This window comes from Panthera onca, chromosome A1 (assembly GCF_046562875.1).
Source record: "Panthera onca isolate mPanOnc1 chromosome A1, mPanOnc1 haplotype 2, whole genome shotgun sequence".
NCBI lineage: Eukaryota > Metazoa > Chordata > Mammalia > Carnivora > Felidae > Panthera > Panthera onca.
The window spans coordinates 81,985,001-82,009,709 of NC_138339.1; the positions used below are offsets into that span (position 1 = coordinate 81,985,001).

The 24,709-nt window shown below is 35.7% G+C and overlaps 1 protein-coding gene across 5 annotated transcripts in view; it reads left to right on the forward strand.

The window, feature by feature from the left end:
- The window catches only part of SKIC3 (SKI3 subunit of superkiller complex), a 161,550-nt gene that overhangs the window by 84,132 nt on the left and 52,709 nt on the right, over positions 1-24,709 (forward strand). For all 5 annotated transcript variants that reach the window (XM_081796447.1, XM_081796450.1, XM_060635342.3 and 2 more), the window contains 15 exons: positions 1,272-1,362; positions 3,280-3,423; positions 4,491-4,582; positions 5,028-5,103; positions 5,857-5,997; positions 8,762-8,860; positions 8,969-9,077; positions 16,263-16,403; positions 18,242-18,343; positions 19,164-19,303; positions 21,385-21,471; positions 21,559-21,662; positions 22,118-22,244; positions 23,150-23,329; positions 23,682-23,806. In XM_081796447.1, coding sequence (XP_081652573.1) covers positions 1,273-1,362; positions 3,280-3,423; positions 4,491-4,582; positions 5,028-5,103; positions 5,857-5,997; positions 8,762-8,860; positions 8,969-9,077; positions 16,263-16,403; positions 18,242-18,343; positions 19,164-19,303; positions 21,385-21,471; positions 21,559-21,662; positions 22,118-22,244; positions 23,150-23,329; positions 23,682-23,806 — 1,757 coding nt within the window. In that variant the 5' untranslated portion in view covers position 1,272. The remainder of the gene's footprint in view (positions 1-1,271; positions 1,363-3,279; positions 3,424-4,490; positions 4,583-5,027; positions 5,104-5,856; positions 5,998-8,761; positions 8,861-8,968; positions 9,078-16,262; positions 16,404-18,241; positions 18,344-19,163; positions 19,304-21,384; positions 21,472-21,558; positions 21,663-22,117; positions 22,245-23,149; positions 23,330-23,681; positions 23,807-24,709) is intronic.

Sequence of the window (24,709 nt, forward strand, 5' to 3'; positions counted from 1 at the left end):
TTCAAGCCCCACGTCAGGCTCTGTGCTGACAGCTCAGAGCCGGGAGCCTGCTTCAGATTCTCTGTCTCCCTCTCTCTCTCTTCCCCTTCCCTGTTTGTGCTCTGTCTCTCTCTCTTTCAAAAACAAACATTAAAAAAAGTTTTTTTAAATTAATATAACTAGCTTTTGAGGTACCCGAGTGGCTCAGTTGATTAAGTGGCCGACTTGGGCTCAGGTCATTATCTCACAGTTTGTGAGTTTGAGCCCTGCATCGGACTCTGTGCTGACAGCTCAGAGCCTGGAGTCTGCTTTGGATTCTGTGTTTCCCTCCTCTCTACCCCTCCCCTGCTCACACTCTGTCTTTCTCTGTCTCTCAAAAATTAATAAATGTCAAAATAATTTAAAATTAAATTAACATAGCTTAAATTTAAATGAAGAAATATTTTACCTACCACTTGAAATATCTTTTTATGGTTCAAATTAGTGCATAATCCTCTAGCATTTTCATTGCCTTCATTTAAATGTGAACATCGCATTTATTTCTCTCACAGAATTTATACTACTATAACTCTGCATGACACTTACCATGAAGAAAGTTAATTTATAATTTATAGAAACCAGTGTTAAAACAATATTTTCTTACACTCTTACATCATGGTTACTGAAATTTGTTTATGTTCATATTTTTATGTTGTAATTTGGGCTTATTCTACTAAATCTTGCTTAATGTAGAATTGGATTGAGGTTGATGTGTATTTTGGGTCCTGGTACATTACATCATCTGTGTTTTATCCTACTATATGAAGAATGAGTATAACTCAAGTACAACTCAATTTTAACAAGTATCTATTAATGTGTCCAACTTGTCAGATAATAGGTGCTGGCAATAATACAAAGTAGTACACAACACAACTACAGACAAAAATCCCTGCCTCCATGGAACTTATATTCTGCTGGGTTTGGGGGAACAGATAGTAAATAAAATAAGTAAAATATATAGTGTATAAGATGCTAAATGTTAGGGATGCAGTTAAGGCAATATTGAGGTTGGGTGTTGGGGGTGAGGAAGTGTTGAAATTTTAATTAGCTTGGCTAACCAAGGTTTCACCAAGCAATGACATTTGAATAAAAATCTGAAGAGGTAGGGGAATATGCTATATGTACCTTAAGGTGGAAAGAATCTTCCAGGGAGAAGGAATTGCATATGCCTTTTTCAGATAATTAAGTTTGTTGGAACTATTATAATTAGGCAGGTATTATTATAGGTTCACTCAGGGTTTTTATTTTGACAGAATGTCCAGCAAGGAAGTAAAGACTGCTCTAAAAAGTGCTAGAGATGCAATCAGAAACAAAGAATACAAAGAAGCTTTGAAACATTGTAAGGTAACCAATGTTTTGTTTTGTTTTGTTTTTCCTTCCACGGTGAAAGCGTGTTTCCCATTCACAAGCATTATGGATGTAATAAGTGTATCATTTGTTGTCTAAATATAACAAAATGCCTGGGTTGTTTAGTAGCACCATTAGAATGGTTGTGCTAGGACAAACTACTTCACTATTCTTAATTTTGTCTCTCTCTGTATTGGTAACTTATCAAAGTCATGTTCTTAAAACCTGAATACCTCTGTGGTATCTTTTGATGGGCTGTACTATGGAGCACTACTGTATCATAAAGTTCTTCTTTTTTAATGGTATGTTGACATTGTGATTCTATTTGGTTTGTGAGTGGGAGACTCAAGATTCTAAACCCCTTTGTATGCTGCTGATGGGAATGTGCCTGTCCAGAGGGAGGAATTGTATGTGCAGGAAGGAGAAGTAGTGGTGGAAGTGAAGTCCTTGGAAAGGGAAGAGAGGATGGGATCCCAAGTTTGAGAGGAGAGTCTTGATACTTCTTCCATCTTAGCAGGAGGAAAGATAGGTGTAAATCCAGGTTTGTAGATTGTCAGACTTATAGATTTGGGGGTAGGAAGAGGGGCATGTTCCCCTCCGATGTCTTCTATTTTCTTAGTGAGGTATAAGCTGAGAGTGGAAGAGCAATTGCATAGGAGGTTTGAGACGAAGGAAGGTATGAAGTAGTTGTTATTTATTGGGAAAACGAACTTACTAGTAAGGTTTGGAAAGGATTGCCAGGCCCTACTGAATGTCCATTTGAAGTTTCATGTTATTGAAGGGACATCAGTGAAGTCAGTTGTGTAGCTTCTCCCTTCATGTTCAAATTCTTAGGCTTAGAAATGGGCATGTTGTGGGTCAAGTATGAATGTTGAGAAAGATGATGGAGAAGAGAGGAGAAGGAGTTGAGGATGTTTGCAAGGGAGTGATGACAGTGATGGGTCAGGGGAGTCTAAGATGGGGAAGGAGGAATGAAAATTGAGAAGTGGGGCAGTAGTAGAAAAGAGGGTGGGGTCAACTAATCGGACATATCAGAGGTTAAAGCATTGTTAGCTTTGGTAGTTACCCCATTTGTTGGGTTTTTGGGAGGCAGCATTGTTGGATAGAATGGAATTTGTGCTATATAGATTGGTGACAGATTGCTAGAAGTGTTATGTGGATGTGTATAAAAATAATCTGGCTCAACTCATGTCAATATTCTTTTTTTCTCTAGAATATGTAAAATCTTAACTGATTTCATTTTAGCTACTAGTTTTGTTTTCTTACACTAGAACCTATTGGTTTTCTGTTTCAAACTTTTACCTTAGCAAATAGCTGTTATTTCTGAAAGCAGTAGCTCTACATATAATTTTTATTCCTGTTGACAGGTGGTGTTTAAACATTCATCACCACTATTTATTTTGAACATATTTGATATAGTTACATTGGGGTCAGTCTGCTTTCTTACCCTACAGTTTCAGTGAAAACTCTCATCTGTCTAAGAGAGGGCAATGTTGTCATAGTGCAAGAAAATGTGGGAATTGGTTAGGGTGAAATGATATGGAAAACAGTTTTGTGAATTGACCCGTAACAGTGTGGAGTGGAAGCAGGCAGGATGGTTGGGTGGTATGAATACTTTTACTCTTTTTACACAGCATTTTCAGGGAGCATGGGGAGGCATTTGATGGAGGCATCAGGATTACTTGGGCAGCTTTTAAAAAATATGACTCATATTTTTGACCTGTTACATTTATTGATCCAATTGCACTCCTCCTCTCCTTGAGGAAACTGAAGACCAGAGACGTTAAGTGGCTTTCTTAAGATTGCTCAATGGCAGGTCCAGATTTCCTTACGCTCAAGTAGACTGTCTTTAGTTGCTTTTTACCCATTAGCTTCCAAAATTTAATGACCTGCTCTTTTAATTTTTTTAATCAGACAGTGTTAAAACAAGAGAAAAATAACTATAATGCCTGGGTTTTTATTGGTGTTGCTGCAGCCGAGCTAGAACAACCTGATCAGGCCCAGGGTGCCTATAAGAAAGCTGCTGAACTAGAGCCAGACCAATTGCTGGCTTGGCAGGTATGTACAAATTTCGTGCCCTATATTACAGTAAAGCAGTTTTTCCCCTTTTTTAAAAATATAGGTAACAGCTTTAAACTAGGCATTTAAACCTTTATTTAACCCTCAGAAGAAAAAAAAATTAAATAGGTTGGTTTTCTAAACCAGCAAGTTAGTTAAAAAAAAAAAAAAAAAAAGATGCCAGTGATGCTGTTTTCCATTATTTAACATCCAAGCCAATGGATTATTTCTAAATGTGAGGATTAGAATTGAAATATGATTATATAAATCTCTAACTTAATTATGTGTGTATATGAAAGACTTATCAAGAATATTCTTTATGCTTGAGGGAAACATGTATATTAATATGTTTCCTAAAAGTAAAGTATAAAAAATGTGCAGTCTGTTTTGAATACAAGTGAAATTCTTTTTTCTTATTTAATGGTCTTCATGTTTTTTGTTGGCTTCTCCAACTTCTTCATATTTAATAACTTTGTTTCCTATCTCAACCACATCTTAGAAACTGTGATTTCTAATATGTAGTAGGAGAACATGAACCTGTTTGCCTCATGTTATGTGAACAAGAACATGAGTGGGGATATCTGGTGACACACTTAGGGAGATGCCTGCTTTTATTATGTATTGATTGATTTAGGATATGTGATCTTTAATTGAACCAAAAATTACAGTCTCCACAAAACGCTTGGATTTTTTTTATTTGGCCATATAAAAGTAGTGTCATCTGGTAATGTCTTAAGAGTTAAGATTATATAATCATTCAGAAATATTTTTTGTTGTGAAACACTTCAGATGTATTTTCAGAAGTAAAGAGAATGGTATAATGAGCACCCCTGGCTATCACCTAGCTTCATTAAAAATCCACACATTTCAGTATTTTTTCATCTATACTTTCATATATTTTCCCTCACCCTTAATTATTTGGAGGCAAATCCCAGACATATTGTTTCATTTGTAAATTATATTTTTTAATCACAAATAATCTTTATAGATTGTCACTTTGTTTAGCAAAATGAATGTGAGAATGTTGTACTTTTTGGAAGAGTAATCTCTATTGTTTCCTATTTTAGGGGTTAGCAAGTTTATATGAGAAATGTAATCACATAAATGCTAAGGAAGACTTACCTGGTGTTTACCAAAAGCTCCTGGATCTTTATGAAAGGTAATCGCTGTATGGGGAAAGGCAGTGTCTTTAAAGTTTTAATTGGAATAAACTGATAAAAACTTATATAGAAGTACTCCAGACATTTACTGGGAATTGAGAAGCATTTTTCTTTCATACTTTGGTTATAGAATTCCTTGATTGTGACTGAAACAGAATCAAAACACGATTAATAAGAGGACTGATTAATCTGGGAACTTTGATATAATTTTCAGTTAAGACCATGGAAGATATTATTTCTTAAACCTTTTATTTTTTAATGGGAGGCTCATTTTATAAAATTTTCTTGTGGTATGAAAGAAGATATGTTCTAATTTAAAGAAGATACGTTCTAATTTAAAATAATGCCTGACTGTATTACTGGGATTTATTAATTTTAGTATCTTAAGTCCTTGGTTGTTTTCAATAATCAGATTCAAAATCCTTTTTTTTTTTTTATTCTAAGTGTTGACAAACAGAAGTGGTGTGATGTCTGTAAGAAACTTGTGGATCTATATTACCAAGAAAAGAAACACCTAGAGGTTGGTAAATGATTTGCTGGACTGGTAGACTTCTTTTAATGAAACCATTATTTAAAAAAAGCTTTCAGGGTGCCTGAGTGGCTCATTGGTTAAAGGTCCAACTCTTGATTTCAGCTCAGGTCATGATCTCACTAGTTTGTGAAATTGAGCCCCATGCATCCGGCTCTGTTCGGTATTCTCTCTCTCTCCCTCTCTCTCTGCCCCTCCCCCACTTGTGAGTACGCGCTCTCTCTCTGTCTCTCTCTCTCAAAATAAATAAGTAAACATTAAAAAAAAGAAAACTTTGATTTTAGCTTGAGAGAAAATTTAAAAAATTACTATGTAGTATGATATTAAAAGAATATAGACAGATAATACCAATTACAGTATTTTGGAACTTTGAAATTTTAGTTGTCGTAACTTCCAAACCCTTTTGAAACTAGGCAGGGATAAATAAATAAACAAAGGCATCATCTGTAGAATTTAGTGACGTGTTTGTAGTGCACCCATAGTGGATGCTCTAAGTTAGGAAGTTTGGGGCGTGTAGTCTTATTCCAGTTTCTACTCTGGTATCTCAGTCGTACTTCTAAAGTAAGGGCTGTGTGGATTTACCTAGTCACCTTTTTTGTAGAATTCAGAGTAAATGGAGTTCTGGGCTTTTGCTGTTTTATGTATTAGCAGATGAAAGTATTGCTATTTATAGATTTTATATTTTTTGCACTGGCGTTTTTGATATTTAAGATAAAATAATGATTTAAATCTCCCTCTTCATAGGTGGCCCGAACATGGCACAAATTGATAAAGACACGGCAGGAGGAAGGTGCAGACAACCAAGAGCTTCATCAGCTGTGGAGGAGATTGACTCAGTTGCTGGCTGAGAGTACTGAGGATCAGAATAATGAGACCCAGCAATTGGTATTGACCCATTTATTCCCTACAGTTTGTGTCATGAAAATTGATCATTGTGAATTGAATTTAGCAAATGGAAACATACTAGTGTAATATAGAAAAGTGCCATATGTCAAAATTGTTATCAGAGTTCAGTTTTAAATTGACAGAAGTTCTTGCTGACACCGTCAGAATTGTTGGCCTGCAGTCTCATACTAAGTCCGGACAGAGTGGAATTGGTACTTAGGGTATCATAATTTCCTTCCTTGTATTCATAAGAATCCACAATAAATCAGTTATGCCATCACTGTGAAAAAGAAACTATGAGCTTGGCTTTCACAAAACTACGGTAATTTCTAAAGTTGTACTTACTTAAAGATATGTTTCTTCATATTTTTGAAATAAGAGTACTGAATTATTTTGAGGCTTAGCAACTTGAGTATTTTGCTTATGGTATTTATTTAGGGTACTTATATCTAGAAATATTCCTTTTTGGTGTACAGTGTAGGGCACAGTGAAGTAATTGAAAAGAATTTTTAAAAAGATTAAAACAATTCATTGATTTTGAACTGTAGTTGGAAAATGTCTTATTCTACTTTTTTATACTTCTAAGTTTAAAAGTAAACTTAATTTCTTATAATAAATAATCATTCACTGTACACTTGTAACTTGAATGGACTATTTATTTTAATTTTTTAAAAGTTTATTTTTGAGAGAGAGAGAACGTGCACAGTGGGAAAGGGGCAGAGAGAGAGGGAGACACAGAATCCAAAGCAGGCTCCAGGCTTTGAGCTGTCAGCTCAGAGCCCCATGTGGGGCTCGAACCCACAGACTGTGAGATCATGACCTGAGCCCAAGTTGGCTGCTCAACCAAATGAGCCACCCAGGCACCCGAATGGACTTTTTAAATATAAGCAGTTATAGGGGCGCCTGGGTGGCTCAGTTGGTTAAGCATCCGACCTCGGCTCAGGTCATGATCTCACGGTTTGTGGGTTCGAGCCCCGCATCAGGCTCTGTGCTGACAGCTCGGAGCCTGGAGCCTGCTTCTGATTCTGTGTCTCCCTCTCTCTCTGCCCCTCCCCTGCTCATCCTGTTTCTCTTTGTCTCTCAAAAATAAATAAATGTAAAAAAAATTTTTTTTTTTTAAATATATAAGCAGTTATAGACTGTAAAGGATGGGAAGTTCATTTTTTTTTTTTTTTTGTATGTTTGTTCATTTGTTCACTCATTAATTTATTCCTTTATTCAGAAAATACTTATTAAGAACCTACTATATTTGTCAGGCAGTGTCCTAAATGCTGGAGATAAAAATAACAAAAATAAGATTTGCATTTGTCTGTGTGTTGGTTTATCTGTGTATAGATTTAGTTGTGGAAAAAATTGAGCAGTGACAAAATTAAGTGGTTTGCCAACTTCTCTCTCTCTTTTTTTTAATGTTTATTTATTTTGAGAGAGAGAGAGACAGAGACAGAGCGTGAGTGGGGGAGGGGCAGAGAGCGAGGGAGACATAGAATCCTAAGCAGGCTCCAGGCTCCAAGCTGTCAGCACAGAGCCTGATGTGGGGCTCGAACCCACCCACTGGGAGATCACAACCTGAGCCGAAGCCAGATGCTTAACCGACTGAGCACCCAGGCACCCTGCCAACTTCTCTTAAATGATATCTTTATATTATGACATCATGTAAGTATAGGTTACCAGAATATCAAACATATACCAAAATAAGTAAAAAAAAATTTTTTTTTTAATTATCTGTTTTCTCCTCTATGAAAGAGAACTAATTATACTTGCTATGTTAAGACTTGATTCTTAACTGTTAAAATATGAAAAGAGGATTTTGGCGGTGGGGTTATTTTCACCTTGAATTCTAATGGTAATTTCGTTTTATTTAAATGTGTTCATGAAAAAAGACATCACTTATTTTCCAGATGATAATTTCATTGCTATTTTTTTAAACCCCTTGTGCTAAACACCATAAGTTAGCCTTCCTTTTTTGCAAGATCATTAACTTAATCAGAACAGTAAAATTTTACTTATTTATGTAGACTTTATACCATACTGTACAAAGAAAATTGGAAGTAGTGAACTGTATTATGAGTTTTCATTATGAAGTCATGGAGATTCATTTTTAAAAGTGGTAGAACTTCTGTAATTAATTGAATAGTATCCTTTAAAATGCTTGATTTGGGTTCTAGTATTGCTTTTCTTGCTCAAATACATTTAGAAAACTTCTTTTGGTATTTTCTTCAAAATCACTTAGTAATACCAGATAAAAAGTGATTTTATTATAGTTCAGTCATATTTCTGGTTTTATTTTGATAAACTTCATAAAATTTTATTTTGATAACTTCATAAAATTTGTTTTTTAAGACTGAGGATTTCCTACCACTGAAGATGTTCCAAAGGACATGCTGGTGATTTTGGTAGAGATATTTTAAAAATGATCTGAGCAGTAGCAGTTACACTGCTATTCATGATTATACCTCTCCAGTTAACTACTTTATAGGGAATAGCAAGCACTTACAAGAATGTTTTGTTAAATTCATAATGCTGATTTATATAGTTACCCTCATTAGTTCAGTGCAGTCTCCTGGCCAGTTGGGGTTAAACTGTATTCAAAAACCTACGTGCCATTTTTTTTTTTTTCTTCATGAAATTGTCAAGGCCAGATAATAAAATACATTTGCAATTAGTTGAAGTTGTATCTTGTATAAGTGAGTCTTACATGTTCAACTGTTTACTACATTTGTCATTTCAATATGCTACAGATGATAGGTTTTTTTGTTTGTTTCAGCTTTTAACTGCTTTTGAGAATGCACTGGGCTTATCAGAAAATATTCCTAGTGAAGATCACCAAGTACTTTATAGACATTTCATTCAGTGTTTATCCAAAGTAAGTTGATTTTAAAAATCTCTGATGTGATGTTTATATTCTAATTAGGAAAGTGTTCACAAGTATATTTCACTATTACTTAGTTTATTTTACTTTGATATTTTCTAGTTTCCTCATGAAACTGCTAGGTTGAAGAAGGCCTGTGAAGGAATGATAAACATCTATCCCACTGTACAATATCCATTAGAAGTGCTTTGTTTGCATTTGATTGAATCAGGTAATTTCTTCTTTATTATATTGTGGGTCCTAAAAGTGTATGAGCATGTGAGAGTGATGTTGCTATCAATAAAAAAATTGTTTCAGTGCCTACAGTGTGCCAATGTATTGTTTGAATATTTCTGGACATAAAAGGAAGTACAGTATGTTGCCTTTACGCACATGAAGAGGCTAATAAATGTAGAAAAGTATAGTGACACAGAGGAATTATGAATTCCTGAGTTCATTGTAGATCATTGAAGTCTTTTGGAAGGTGGGAATTGAGGAGAGTCTTAAATTTTCCATACAAATTAGAAAAACTGGAGGAGGTGAAAGGAGCTCTGAGGGCATGAACAGAAGTATGGAGAGAGCTAGGTTGCAATTTTTCAGAAAAGTAAGATAGTTTCACTTGCTCTACTGGAAGGAATAACTTAAGATAGATTTTGGTTGAATAGGTTGGACCATATTGCATAGGGCTATGAATGTCACGCAAAGGGTTTTGTGAACTATGCACATTCTCAGTGTTGATGTTATGTTGCAGTGTCACAGGTACATAGTTACACATGCTGTAATACTGTAAAGTAATGGCGCTTATAAATGATCTCCTTTTTTAATGAAATAGAGTAGATTCAAATCAGAGATTATGTCTTAACGTATGCCTCTCCTTTCCTGAGGAGAGGAGAGAGAACTGATGACACCTAGCTTGCTAGGAGTTGTCAGAACCTGTGTCTGCCGACATCTTGTGCCCAGGGCTGGTGTTCAGTCTGTTTACAAGAGGTTAACCCAGTGGGTTTTCACATCAGTCTCTGTCCTTTCTGTCAGTATCTGTGCTAAATAGATTGTTTTTCATATAATTTGACCATCACTTTTGTCCATGCCTGTATTCAACTGATGTGAACAAAGTTCATAGAAATTAGTCACTGAAATGGAAGTAATTTGTGTTAGTGATTATAAATTATTGCAGAGCTTTACTAATTGTTTTTACTTTGTTGCTAAATGAGTAAACCTGTGGGAATGCTTTATGTATGAATAACCATCACATGTTTCATTATAGAAAAATTGTTGAAAACTAGGGCTAGAGGTAACCAAGGGAAAATGCCTGTTGGAAAAATATCATTGCCTCTATCTTGGCTCTCCACTTTAAGTTTCCCTTCTAGTTCTACTTGTACTTTTTCCTGGCTGGTGTCTGAATTTAAATTCAGAACTGTTACCTTCAGTCTTATATTTTTTTGGTGAGAATTAAGCAGATCCCCTTTTCTTTAACTGACTCAGAAACAGACTTGCAAGAGCACTTTTCACTATTGTGAGAGAAGAGCTACTAATTGTTTCAGTCAGTCAACTTATGAAGTATAAAATCAAACTAATACGGTAGTATGCAGGATAGATTGTATAGAAGATAGACTAGATTGGGTAGACTAAATGATCTTGGGAATGAATGAACTGTGAACATATGTGAATATGTTCTACTGTAACAATAGAAAGTAACACCTGAATGAAAAAAAAATAGAAGAGATTTGTTAGAGGTAAATGGAGGAAGAATATAATTTTACTTTTAGCTCTCTTGAAAAGTTGGTCTAATATAGAATGATCATCTGTAAGAAAGTTGAGTGGTGGAGAGGAGATGTTAGTGGACAAAGGGAAATGTCCATCTGGCTTGCAGATGAGAGATCTGTACTAAGACTAGACATAAGGTTTAGAGATCACTCGCATGTTGGTTAAAGTGAAGTGTGTGACTTCAGAGGATGACTAAAGTACAAAAAGCTGAAAATTGTCTCGGGTGGTGCTGGATGGCTTAAAGGGAAAGGGAGGAAGAAAGCAAAGAGGAAAGTAGAAAACAGAGATGCAGAGAAGTCTCACAGGAACATGGAGGAAACTGATGTGAAGTAACAGAGAAGGCTCAAGGAAAGAGCATTTCAGAAAGATCTTCATTGACATATTTAACAGCTAATTTTATGATTGGGAGGCCTTTATTTAGGGCTATTTTTTCTAACCAAGGTGATTGAATTGGAACTTACATTTCAGTGATGGGAAAAGAGTCCAAAGAAGTGGTTAGCAGATATTAAAAGAAGCAATCTAGGGATTTGACCGATTGTGTTTAAGGGAAAGGAGGAGGAAGGATACAAAGGGGATGGTAAACTTTTAGAGGAGTAGGAGGATTATAGTCGTGTTGCCTGCGAGGAGAGTTTCAAGAAGAAAGGGCTAGTTAACATTGTTAATTTGTATTGAGGTCAAGGAAGATGAGGCATAATAAGAGACTTTCAGTATGAGGAGCATACTTGTGAATTTTTGTGGGTTTTCTTTTTCCACTGACAGGAAACATAATTCCAAAATTCACCTAGTTTCTTCAGATTTTAACATGAGACCCAATAGGTTCCCAAGATAAATGGGCTGATTTTTGTAGTTGGCCTCTGGTACCCATCCCTCCACCCCTTTTTCTACTCTTACAATTGCTATTGAGAAAGTAATGGCTGTTGTTCACCCTTTTCTCTCTATTTTCTTTCAGCTATTAATGGTTTTTACTATTCCCTTATTCTTGACCTGCTCATGGGCCGAATGGCACAAGACAATACTTGAAATTTCTTTTTGAAGACTGATTGAAAGCTTTCTCAATAAGCACATGTATGCCTATAATGTAGATTTGTTGAATAAACATGGCCCCTGTATTTCAAAAAGATTACAAAATTATAGAAGAAATTAGATCAACAAAGTCTGCAGTTTTGCACGTAAATTCAGTATTTGACAAAGCATTCTAGTAAAGAGAGCAAGTGGGTTATGCTAAATGATTAGAGAGTGTGTTGGTTTACGTGAAAAAAATCATCCTTGGTGAGGGTATTTTGTAGAACTGAAAGAAAGAGAGGTTTATATCCTGGTAAAGGGGAGTGGGTAGGTGGATATTCACACATATGGTACATCAAGGAAGAGTTTTTTCTTTGTGGGATCTTTGGCTGTAAGAATTTGTGGGATGGAGTGGTTCAGGCTTAGGTACATTCTAAGGTAAAGCATCATTCTTGGCATAGAACTTTGACAGTTAATGCAGGACAGTAGGGAGCTGTGGTGAAAGATTTCTTGTTTTCTTTTCATTGCTTCTCTAAACCAAACTTTCTGTGTATTAAGAACTTGTGAAAATCTGTAAGGTCTTTCAAGACTGACCTATCCTCCTCCAGTGTGCTTTAGTATCTGCAGAATGTGGTACTTCACAGCAGTTAATCACTGGGTTCTCTTACACTGGGGACAAATATATTTGGTTCTCTTTTGTCCTCCTTTGCATGTTGAGACTTGAAGATTCATTTTCAAAATGACTCAGTTTATAAAGCTTCACATAACAAGTAGTGAATAGCTTTTACAGTTGTCAGCTGGTAAAATGTTATTTTGTGCTAAATGACCTCAATTTATTTTATTTTGCTTTATAGCTGAAATGGGGGAGGATGAGAAAGCTTGGTTCTTCAAATCCAAACATGAAAAAGCTCAAGATTGTGTGCTCTGGAAATATTAGAAAATCTGTATGCAAATAAATAAATGAGTACATGCTGTTTTGTTTTGTTTTTTCCCCAAGCTAGGTTTATTTAAAAGAAAAATTCTATAGTAGTGATCAGTTTCTTTGTGATGTCAGCAATTGATTAGTTATTTTTAAAAATCACCTTGTTTTGGTGGTAAACTTTAGGAAACGGAATTCTCATCGGTATTACTGAGCATCTATCCTGAACCTCTTCAGAACACCTTTTATTCTTGGAGATTTAGCATTCATTGGCCCCAAATCTAACTTGTTTTATTGGCAAATAAAAATAATATTGTCAGACTTGTTTTCAGGTTGTTAAATCTGGAATCTTAGGCTCTTTTAAATGTTAAAAAAAGCAGATAAATTAAATAAATGATTTTCTATTCAAAATAATTCAAGTTTATTTCCTGTTTCTAGTCTCCGCCTATTATTCAGCTAGTATTCTCAACAAGAGTTAGTATGGAGAAGAGGGGTGAGGATTGAAGCTTTGGAATATCCCTCATTTCTACATAGGATCAGTGATGTTGTTACTACCGTTGATGGTTTGGGGGAACACTAGAGAAAATTCCTCTTTGTCATATGTAGAGAATATGTTTCCCAGGGCTAGAACATAGTCTGCCCAAATCTCTTGATTTCTGTAATTGTGCTCCCAGATGTTAAGGAAAGTTTATCTTGTTTTAAAAGTTTCTCTTGTTCATCTTAGCCTTTTAGAAACTGTTTTCATCTACCTACCCATACTTTGTTTACCTTTGTAAGTTTTTAGGTACCGTGCTTATGGATGATCTTGAAAGATGCATGGTTGGCTTCTCTTCTTTCCATCACAGGTGTGTTTTCTGTAATAAGGGCAGTTTATGTGGCCAAGGTAGTCTGTCACAAATTACATTTCTATGGAATAAGAGAGTTTTGATTCAGATGGGTAGAAATTTAAGAATTTATTTTTTAAAAATGTTTTATGCATTTTTTGAGACAGAGACTTACAGAGAGAGAGTGTGAGCATGGGAGGGGCAGACAAAGAAAGGAAGACACAGAATCCTAAGCAGGTTCCACGCTGTCAGCACAGAGCCTGACAGGGGGCTCGAACTCATGATCCGTGAAATCATGACCTGAGCTGTAGTCAGACGATTAATTGACTGAGCCACCCAGGCGCCCCAGTAAAAATTTTTTTAAAAATATTTGTTTATTTTTGAGAGGAAGAAAGAGAGAGAGAGAGAGAGAGAGAGCAAGAGTGTGCATGGGGGAGGGACAGAGAGAGAATGGGACAGAGACTCCAAAGCAGGCTCTCTGCGCTGGCAGTACGGAGCCATATGCAGGACTCGAACTCAGCAACCATGAGATCATGACCTGAGCAGAAGTCGGAAGCTTATCTAAGCCACCTAGGTGCCCCTAAAGGAAAAATTTTAATAGCTATTTTATTTTCTTTTCTAGAAGGGTGAACATTTTTATTTTTCCATAGTAATTCTCAGCTATTACTTATTAGCAGACTAAGTCTTTTGGAGGATCAGTTCATAATGGTGTTCTTAAAGGACCATTACAATATTTAATGGATGTCTATTGTATACAAGATACTATGCTAGTCCCTACCCTCCAGAAGTTACTGTTTAGCTACAGGTGTAGAAACACAGGAGATATATATACATATGTATGTATATGTGTATATATGACTAATAATAAAGGTGGTCTATGGTATTGATGAATTCTATAGGCCTGTGGTTCTTAAAGTATTGTCTCTGAACCAGTAATATCAGTATCACCTGAGAACTTAGAAATGCCAACTTTCAGGTAGACCTACTGAAGTCAGAAACTTTGACAGTGGGGCTTAGCATTCTGCGTTTTATTTTTTTTTTTATTTTTTAATTTTTTTTAACGTTTATTTATTTTTGAGACAGAGAGACAGAGCATGAATGGGGGAGGGGCAGAGAGAGAGGGAGACACAGAATCGGAAGCAGGCTCCAGGCTCTGAGCCATCAGCCCAGAGCCCGACTTTGAGCTCGAACTCACAGACCGCGAGATCGTGACTTGAGCTGAAGTCGGACGCTTAACCGACTGAGCCACCCAGGCGCCCCATCATTCTGTGTTTTAACAAGTCTTTTGGGTGATTCTGATTCTGATGTCTCAAGCACTGGTGTGCTTGAGAGGAATAGGGTATATGGAATGAGGCATGTCTGTTTTTGGAAATTAACATTTATGGAAGCAATAGTGAGAACACATTGGGAAAAGAAAATTCATATCTAGAAGCATAATAATAGCTGGCTCAAGTCTTTTTTTATAAGCTAACAAAAGTAGTATTTCTTCCAATTTGCTTTCATATCTCACAAACAGTACTGAAGTTTTAATTCTTTAGCCGTTATGAATTTTTTTACTAACTTGGACGGCTAAATCAATATATAATATCATGGATTATGTATTGCTGTGTATCTGGTTTTGAAAAATTTGAAACAGATAACCTAAATGGTAATATGCAAAGAATTTATCTTTGACATCTGTGACTGAAAGGGTGGCTCCACATGGGGGTATGTGTTTTAAATAGATTTCAAAAAAAAGCATCAGGCTGCTTTTTCAAATAAATTAGTTTAATTTAATTGTTTCAAATAAATTAGTTTAATATTTATTCTTCAGGTTGTAGTTTGTTGTAATTAGTTTTTAAGAATTTTCCTGTGTGATTAAACAATTTATCAAAGTGGTGAATACTATGCACAGTTTATTCTCAAGCAGAAGTCACATTTTCCACATGTTTTTATGCTTTTCTGGGAATGGAAATCCTGAGATTGAGGTTGGAGAAAATGGAAATAAAACAAAATAAATGATATTTTCTAAACTAAATTATTTTACCAGAATAAATTTGAAATAAATATAGGCATTACATGATTGTTACATAAGCTTAACCATTAACGTATATAGGAAAATAAAATTTTTGAAAGAATGCAGAAAGGTGCTACTGGACTTGTAGACTTAAGAAGAATGTGACTAAGTTTTTGTATAGTGTCTTGACAAGAAGACTGTCTTTTAATCCCAGATTCTGGAAGAACACTAGATAGGGCATCCTGGCTGTCACCTCTCTAGCAGCACATGGTTGCCCAGGGAGAGAGACTGGTGAAGACACTGTCCTTAGGGATTCTTTCATTTAACAACCGAAATTGTTAGTGCTGAACAGCAAAAGGAGAGCTGGCAAGCAGGAGGCTGTGTGTTTTAGCCTAATGGCAAGTAGCAGTAGGTTTCCTGTTTGAAACCTTGAGTATGACTACAGGTTCAGTTTACCCATACTGCAGTGGGTAAAGTGGTTTCTACTGCCAAAATTTAAGATGAAGAGCATAAGTTTTTAATGAAATGTTAAAATTTTTGGTGTTTGTTGGTCTATTTAAGTTTTGAATTCCTGGAATTGATATGGTGGAAGATATGTAAAATGGTATTTGAGATTTAAGTATGTATACTTTGGCAATTAGAAATTTGAAGTATGAGAGCCCCTGGGTGGCTCAGTCAGTTAAGCACCCCACTTTGGCTCAGGTCATGATCTCGCAGTCTGTGAGTTTAAGCCTCACGTCAGGCTCTGTGCTGATGGCTCGGAGCCTGGAGCCTGCTGTGGATTCTGTGTCTCCCTCTCTCTCTGCCCCTCCCCAACTCAGGCTCTGTGTCTCTCTCAAAAATAAATAAACATTAAACTTTTTAAAAAAGTTTGGAGTACGTATGCTAATCATTTTTCCCTTTTAATTCCAGGCAGTCTTACTGATGAAGGACAGCAGTATTGTCGCAGACTAGTGGAAATGGATTCAAAAAGTGGTCCAGGCTTCATTGGTTTGGGGATTAAAGCATTGCAAGACAGAAAGTATGAAGAGGCTGTTAGGAACCTAACTGAAGGCAAGTGTACAGCATAGAGCATGTAACATGAGGTGTAGCTGTAACCAAACTCAAGGGTCTCACTGCTTGGGTTGCTTTAAATTGACCACAATCCAAGGAAGTGTTGAAAGCAAAGAACTTTTATTATTTATCACAGTAAGGAGACAGGGAGATAGCTTTCAAGGCGGTGTCTCCCCATGGGCTTTGTACAGAAAGTGTTTATTCAGTGTATTGGGCAGGGGCAGAGAGCTGGTGTAGACATTAATTTAATGTACACATATTCTCTTCCCCAACTTAAAGCTTTTCATGGGTTTCTGACTGCCCTTAGGATAACATCCAAACTTCTTCACAGGGTTTGCAACCTTCTCGAGTCTGATTTCTTGCCCCTTCCTTCATACTTTGCTAGCTCCCATGCTTCATTTTCAAATATAATGAATCCATATGCTGTTACTTAGGCACTTTGGTCGCCGCGTGTATGCCCAGTATATCAGCATGCTAGTACACACATTGTATGTTCAAAAAATGGCAGAAAATCCCATTCGAGGAAAAAAATCTTAGTATTACAATGAGCTCAAGGTAACTTCAGGATCACTCAGGTGGGCTTTGGTACAGGTCTGCAGCTCCATATCTGCTCAGACTGGCTCATGCCATGGGCTGTCAGGTAAAACACCTAGCAGACTCCTGGGTAGGTAGGAACCACTGGTTCTGCAAAACAAAACACATTCCCTCCCTGATTTTGTCCCTTCCCCTCCTCTCTTCTGCTGATAGCTTTCAGCCCTCTGATCTGAGTAACTCCGCCTTGCATCCTAGCTAACACAGTCAGTAGGTGGTTATCTTTGGGCCTTTCCTTAAGGAGTGTATATTTAAGGGGCATCTAGATGGCTCAGTCAGTTAAGCATTTGACCCTTGATCTTGGCTCAGGTCATGATCTCATGGTTCCTGAGATCAAGCCTTTTGTCGACCTCTGCACTGACAACACAGAGCCTGCTTAGGATTCTCTCTCCCTCTCTCTCTGCCTCTCCCCTGCATGCTCTCTGTCTCTCTCTCAAAATAAATAAACAAAAACATTAAAAACAAAAAGGAACATATATTTAAGATAGAAGTGGAAGAAATATGCTTATATATTCTGGATCTGCTTAGGTCTGAATTCCAAAACTGTCACTCACTAATTCCCAGACCATTAGAAAACTAATTAAATTATCTGTGTCTCATTTGTAAAATAAGGATAATTATATATGTTTTCACCCTGCTGCCGCCCTTAGGAATCTTTAACTTAGTTTTGCCAGGAAACTTTAACTTAGTTTTAGCATTTGTCACAATGGATAGACTTACATTCAAGTAGAGATCTGAAAGACAAATGTAAGCTTGGGGTGGGAGGAGCTTTTCAAGCCAAGAGCTGAAATAGCCTGAGAGGAGAGCACAGCTGGAATTCAAGGTGGTTCAGCAAGATGTGAGAAGGATGTATGGGAGCAGGAAGAGTTAAGAAATGATAGTGGAGAGGGGCCTTGCACACCTTGTGAAAGAGTTTGCATGTTAAGGGCAGCCAGGAACCTGTGGAATGTTTTGAGCAGAGGAATTTTATAATTCCATTTGTATTTTTAGAGACATTCTGGCTGCAGTGTAAAGAATGAATTGGAATGGGTGGCAAGCACTTGCAGTGATCTGGGATAAAGATAATGATGTGAACTGAAGTAGCGATGGTAGAGAAATGGATTGGGGCGTGGAATCAATGTAGGGAATGATCATGTATGAGAGACAAGGGAGAGGGGAGGGATCTGATTTGGGGGAGTAGATGGCGGTGCCATTCACCTCATTGGTCATAGTAAGTTTGGATTTTGTGATTGCTTTTTTCCTTTTAGGGTTAAAGGAAAGCCCTCTTTGCACAACGGGGTGGTATCATCTGGCCGAAGCCCAAGTTAAAATGCATAGACCTAAGGAAGCTGTTCTTTCATGCAGTCAAGGTATTCCTGATATCTGCATTGGTGGCCAACTCTGTTTCTTTTCATGTTAAAGGAGAAAGTTGGTGGTTTAAAAAAACTCACATGCTTTATTTTGTATTTTAAGTTACTCACTAATTTAAATTTCATTGAGATGGTTAAATAATGCCTAGTGTGTATTTACTTTTAAACTAACCATGAGTATTTTTCAAAGGATTCCTTGGAATTTTGACATAGTCAGTTTAGGCTTGTGTGGAGGTGGTCTGTCTTTGTAATAAGGAAGTTTCTGGTGCATCCAGGACTTCAGGAGTTTTTGATTCCTCTCATGTAGATAAGAGCAGTCTTAGGCATCTTGGAGCCTATTTGAATGTGGTCAGATGGGTCAGGCGAGGGATAGGAAATCATAGAAAGTGATTCACTGCTCTTGACACAGCTGGTGGCCTACCTTCTGTAGTTGAGACACAGTTCACCCTGGTCCTTTTGAATCCAGCTTCTTTCCCATTCCGGTGTGCCTAATTTGCTAAGTTTGTTACCAATGGTTTGGCTAACTTTTGTTATGTAGCAGATACAGATATAGATAGCCATTGTGTTTCAGGATGTTCACTTTTATTATATGTTATGTAAAGGTAGAGATTTTAAATTCAGATGTATTCTGTTTTAAATTCAGATATTTCCTTAAAGAATTCAGGGAATAATCTATCTTTAGCTCGGAATTATTCTTCATGTATATTATTTTGGCAATTTATTCTTACTGTATCTCCAATTTATTATTTTTTACCCTTAACAAGAAGAAATAAGTGAAGTAATATGGTTGTCTTCATTCAGATGTCCTTAATTTTGTCAGCTCTGAAGAACATAGATAATCTTGGTGTGTCTGGTGGCAGTCTTCATCAGAAGAATCTTTGTCTCCGTTTGAAAGCAGAGGCTTTGATTAAACTCTCAGATTATGAATCTTCAGTGGAAGCAATCTGTACTCTTGATCAGGTAGTCTTATCATCAGGTTTTTCCCTTCGACTTTACTTTTTCCAGTCAAATGGGCACCAACCACTCCCTCCTTCCACAAATACTTAAACAAATTTTGTGTTCGAGGTATGAATTCACCACATCTGCCTTTTCCACATCACACACTTGGAAACTTCCAAAGTTATTTGTTTGCCTCTTGGTTAAGTACTTACAATGTTTTTCATAGGTGTGATTTCTTTCTTTAGTATTGTTCTTATTCTCCTTTTCTCTTTTTGCCTTAAGTTATTACAACTTGATTATTTTTAATTTGGGACTCTAAATTTTTGCCTCCAGAAAAGATTTCATAGATTATTGACAAGAACAGTTAAGGACTCAAGTAGCTTCGTAGTAGACAATATTATTTATTTGTTTTTCAATTTAATAAAATAGAAGGAGAATGATATTTAAGAAGGAATCCTATTTCTTAATGTTTTTAATTCAAACATTTAGAAATTCTGTGTCAAAAAACTATAAATTATGAATTATAACAACATGGTATTTTTAAATAGTTTTTTCAGATAAAGGCTATTTTTTATCCAAAATTAAAATTCTATTACCCAGTGTATTGTAGGATTTTGAATTTTTAAAATATCATTGTTTGATATATTTCAAAGGGCTTTACATTTCATTAAAATTAGAACAGTTGTTAGCATCCTTCAATAACCAATATGTTAATTTCTTATTTTCTACTTGCCTTCTACCAATAGTGTGTTTTTTAAATGCTTTGAGGTTTTTCCAATCTTTCCCCTGCCACACACACACACACACACACACACACACAGAAAAGTTTCTTAGAGAGCTGGTGAAGTCCAGGTATGAAACAGAAGATGTATAGGATGAGCCCAGAACATCTTAGAATGCTAGAAAGCAAGGAAACTATATAAGGCTACTAGAATTATGTTAGAAAGGCTTAGGAATTATCATGGGTTGATTGTCACTGGCTAAAGGGGAGTTTGAGCACCAGTAACTGCAGTAGATTGAAAAATACCAAATATGTTTAAATCCATGTATTCAAGATGAAAAAAATAAACAAAACATTCTCAATTAAAAAAAAAAAAATCTTTGGAGGGTGCTGAGGAACCATTTGGAAAGAATCAAAATATCTTACCTTTCCTTTATGAACTGTTCCTCAGGATAATCAAATAGATAATGAGGGGAGGGAAATTTTGTTGTTGTTGAAGTATTCCATTGAATAAGGAAAACCGCCATTTTGCAATCTGATCTAACGCATTGAGGATCAGTGGTTGCTAACATTACCAAAAGAAAGTACCATACAAAATAAGTGCATGTACACATGATGTAGTCTTGCCAAAGCATTAAAATGGAATCAGATTAAGCTTTCAGGCCTAACTACTAATTTACAGAAGATATAGGGGACCAAGGAACATGTCAGGACCATGAGACTCCATTCGGTAAAATCCAGACTGTGTGAAAACTGTGACAATTGGCCCATATTTTTCAACAGTTAAATTGTGAGGGAGGAAAAAAGAATGGAAGGGAGCCCTATAGGTTAAAAGAGACTTAATAGACATATCAGCCTTTTGAAATGTATGTACCTTATTCGTATTTGATTAAAACAAATGAATTATTCAAATATTTTCTGAGCCAACTGAGAAATTTGAACACTTGCTAATTTTTTTGATGATACTAAGGATGTATTGTTGGTTTTGCCTAGGTGTTTATAATGGTAGTATGACTGTGTTATATAACAATGAACTTAATTTTTAGATATTCGTACTAAAGCATTGATGAGAAGTTATCTGGGATAATCTAAGCAGGTGTGTAGTGAATTGAGTGTAGATATGGATGAGAAAAGATTGGATTTGAGTTAATTTTGAAGGTAGATAATGAGTATATGTGGGATTATTATACTATTTTCTAATTTTTTGAAATGCATTTGCAATTTTCTCTAATAAAAAGTTACAAAAATGAATGTGTTCATACTGATAGAAATCACTATGTCTTTATTTTGTGCTCTTTTATGGTCATTCTTTAATTAAAGCAAATATTGATGATCTGTGTTGAAAGAGACTTAACAGCAGTTCTTTACAATCATTTTCTAGGTTTCTGATGCAAATAATATCCCAGGACTTTTGGTTCTTAAAAGCTTGGCCTATCTGAATAAAGGCTCATTAGAGGAAGCTTCAAAGGTTGGTTTTTTCCATTCAAACTGGGAATTTTTTTAAGTTACAAGTTACTTTATTTGAATAAGGAATTGACAGATATCTACTTTGTAGATTATGGAAGACCTTCTCTCTTCTTACCCTGACCTAGCTGAAGTTCATGCCCTGGAGGCTTTGATTCATTTTACCAAAAAGGACTATCCACAAGCAGAGAAATGGTAAAAATACATATAGATTGCTCATAGATCTAGTCATATCTCAATTTATTATATTTCTCAAAAATTCAAAATGTGTGGATTTGATACAGATCCATTGTGTATAAATTTGATCTGTGTATGCGTGAATATTTTTAAGAAATGTATTTAGCATGTAGCGCAGTACCTGTGAGAAAATTCTCTGAGATGGATTTGAATTCTGACTAGCTGATCATAATGGTCAGTGAGCATATATAATGTTTGGTGTGTGCTCCTAAACACTTAGCACATTGGTTAAGCTGAAAGGCCATGTGCTTTTATAAACTCCTTTTCAAATAATTTCCTCTCTCATTATAATCTAAATTATAAAGTAATAACTTGTTTCTGGTTTAGCATCTTTGAATCACTCAAACTTTGTCCCAACTAAGTTTCCTACATTGTGTGTATGCATATCTTTTTACTTCCCTTTGGTGACTTAGTTTCCAGAGAGCTCTTGAGAAAGATGCTGAAGTTGCTGAATATCATTACCAACTTGGGTTAACATATTGGTTCATGGGTGAAGAAACAAGAAAAGATAAAACAAAGGCTCTTACTCACTTTCTAAAGGTAAAACATGTGCTACTATTTAATTCTTAGTTGAAATGGATTCATTGTAAAATCATAAATAATAATCTTATAAGTTAGGTACTTAAAATTACTGTTTGTTGAATTGCTTTTTTTTTAAACTGAAGTTTTTGGTGTTTGATCTCTGTCACATAAGTTTTGTGAGAATGTTATATGGGTAAGGAGAAAATAAAAATATAAAAGATACTTATCTAACTTTTTATATTTTAAAGTTTATTTATTTTGAGAGAGAGAGAGAGAGAGAGTGTGTGAGAGAGCGAGCGAGCACTTGAGCAAGCACAACCGGGGAAGGGCAGAGAGAGTGGGAGAGAGAGAGAATCCCAGGCTGGCTTCATGCTTAGCACAAAGAATGTGGGGCTTGATCCCACAACCATGAGATCATGACCTGAGTCAAAATCAAGAGTCGGCTACCTAACTGACTGAGCCATCCAGGCACCCCTAAAAGTTACTTATGTAAGAAACAGACATTATACAAAATGAGACATAATTATCTTTGGAAAAGACTATTGTTTTTAAGTAATTTCTACTGTAGTTTTATGGCCATGTATACTTCCAGATGTATAATTTCTCATATTTAAAATGTTTAACAAGTGCCAGTGTCACATTCTTACCTTGATGCATAAAAGAGGGTGAATATAATAATAACTCTAATTTCACATTTCTTTTTAATAAAGAAATAATATTTTTGCACTTGTTTTTTATAAGCAGTGATGACTAGGTTTCCTGTTGCTTTAAATCTTACATTAAAGGACGTGTTGGCATCTTTTTCTATGTTTAATGAAAGTGTTCCATTTTTCTTTTAATCTGTGTATTTATCTTTTGTGTTTTTAAAGAGACCCACTCAAACAAACTTTAATTTTGTGTTGCTATCCATCTCTGTTTCAAAGGCTGCCAGACTGGATACATACATGGGCAAAGTTTTCTGCTATTTAGGTCATTACTACAGAGATGTGGTAGGAGATAAAAACAGAGCCCGTGGCTGTTACAGGAAAGCGTTTGAGTTAGATGATACTGATGCTGAATCTGGAGCTGCAGCAGTTGACTTAAGTGTGGAGCTTGAAGAGATGGTATGTCTAATAACTTAAATACCTTTTTCTTTTTATCCTGAGTATAGAAATAGAAATATTTTTATATTTGTATACTTGGAAGTTATTATTTCTTTAAATTTTTCTTTGGAGGTACAAAAGAAATATTTTTGCCACTGTTTATGGAGAAACTTTTCTTTTCATTGACAGACATTACATCACTCCTCACTTATTGTTGAAACTGTAGTTCAGTATAAACTAGTATAAGTTTAAAGAATCAAAAGTGGTAGATGAAAATATATTTGGGTACTATACATAGGTGGTCTGTATTTTTATGATATTCACTATCTCTAATATTAGTCTTTCTTAATCAGTCTTTTCTTCCTTTTTTAAGGAAACTGCCTTAGCCATCCTAACGACAGTAACTCAAAAGGCAAGTGCTGGAACAGCGAAATGGGCCTGGCTGAGGCGCGGACTGTACTATTTGAAAGCTGGTCAGCATTCTCAAGCAGTGGCTGAGTAAGGCACCTTATTATATTTAAACTGTTAGACAGCCTGTTGGTTCCTTAAATTAAACTCCTGTTTATACCCAAAATGGACCTGACAAGTTTCCTCATTTCAGATTATATTTTGAGAGAAGAAATGGCAAAATTTATTTATAGTTGATTGGTTCTTATTATCTGCAAGGCACTGGAGAATGCAAAAATAGGTTAAATGATGTCCTGTTGTTAAGGGAATAGCCAGTCTAATGAAGTGAAGTCTTCCTAGTGTTGTACATGTAATAGGTTCTCAGTGGAAACTTAAGGAATGATAAAAAGCCAAGGCTGATACCTTTGTTGTTCTTCCAGTGACATGCTTTATATCCCCTGGGGGCAGGGGATACATTTGACACCTTGAAGTCCATCTGGAGCAGCTCATTTTCAGTTATTTGGTTTGAAATATACTTGAGAATAGAGGCACCTGGCTGCCTCAGTTGGTAGAGCATGCAACTCTTGATCTCAGGGTTGTGAGCTGAAGCCCCATGTTAGGCACCGAGTTTACCTTAAAAAAAAAAAAAAAAAAAAAAAGAATAAAATATATTTAATTAATAGTAAATATATAATAATAAAATATTGTAATAACTTTGTGTGATGACAGATGGTAATTACACTTACCATGGTGAATATTTCATAGTGTCTGTAAAATTCAAATCAGTATGTTATACACCCAAAACTAATATAATATTGTATGTCAACTGTACTTCAGTTCAAAAAAAAATGAAAAAGGCAAGACTTTCTGTTTATAAGGAAGTGTAACAGAGCATTGGCATTTCCTAGTAATGAGATTATAATATCTATCAACTTAATTAGGTTTATAAGCCTTTATATAAGTTTTTTTGGTTATGCTACAAGTGATAAAATTTGTTTATTACTACAATCACCC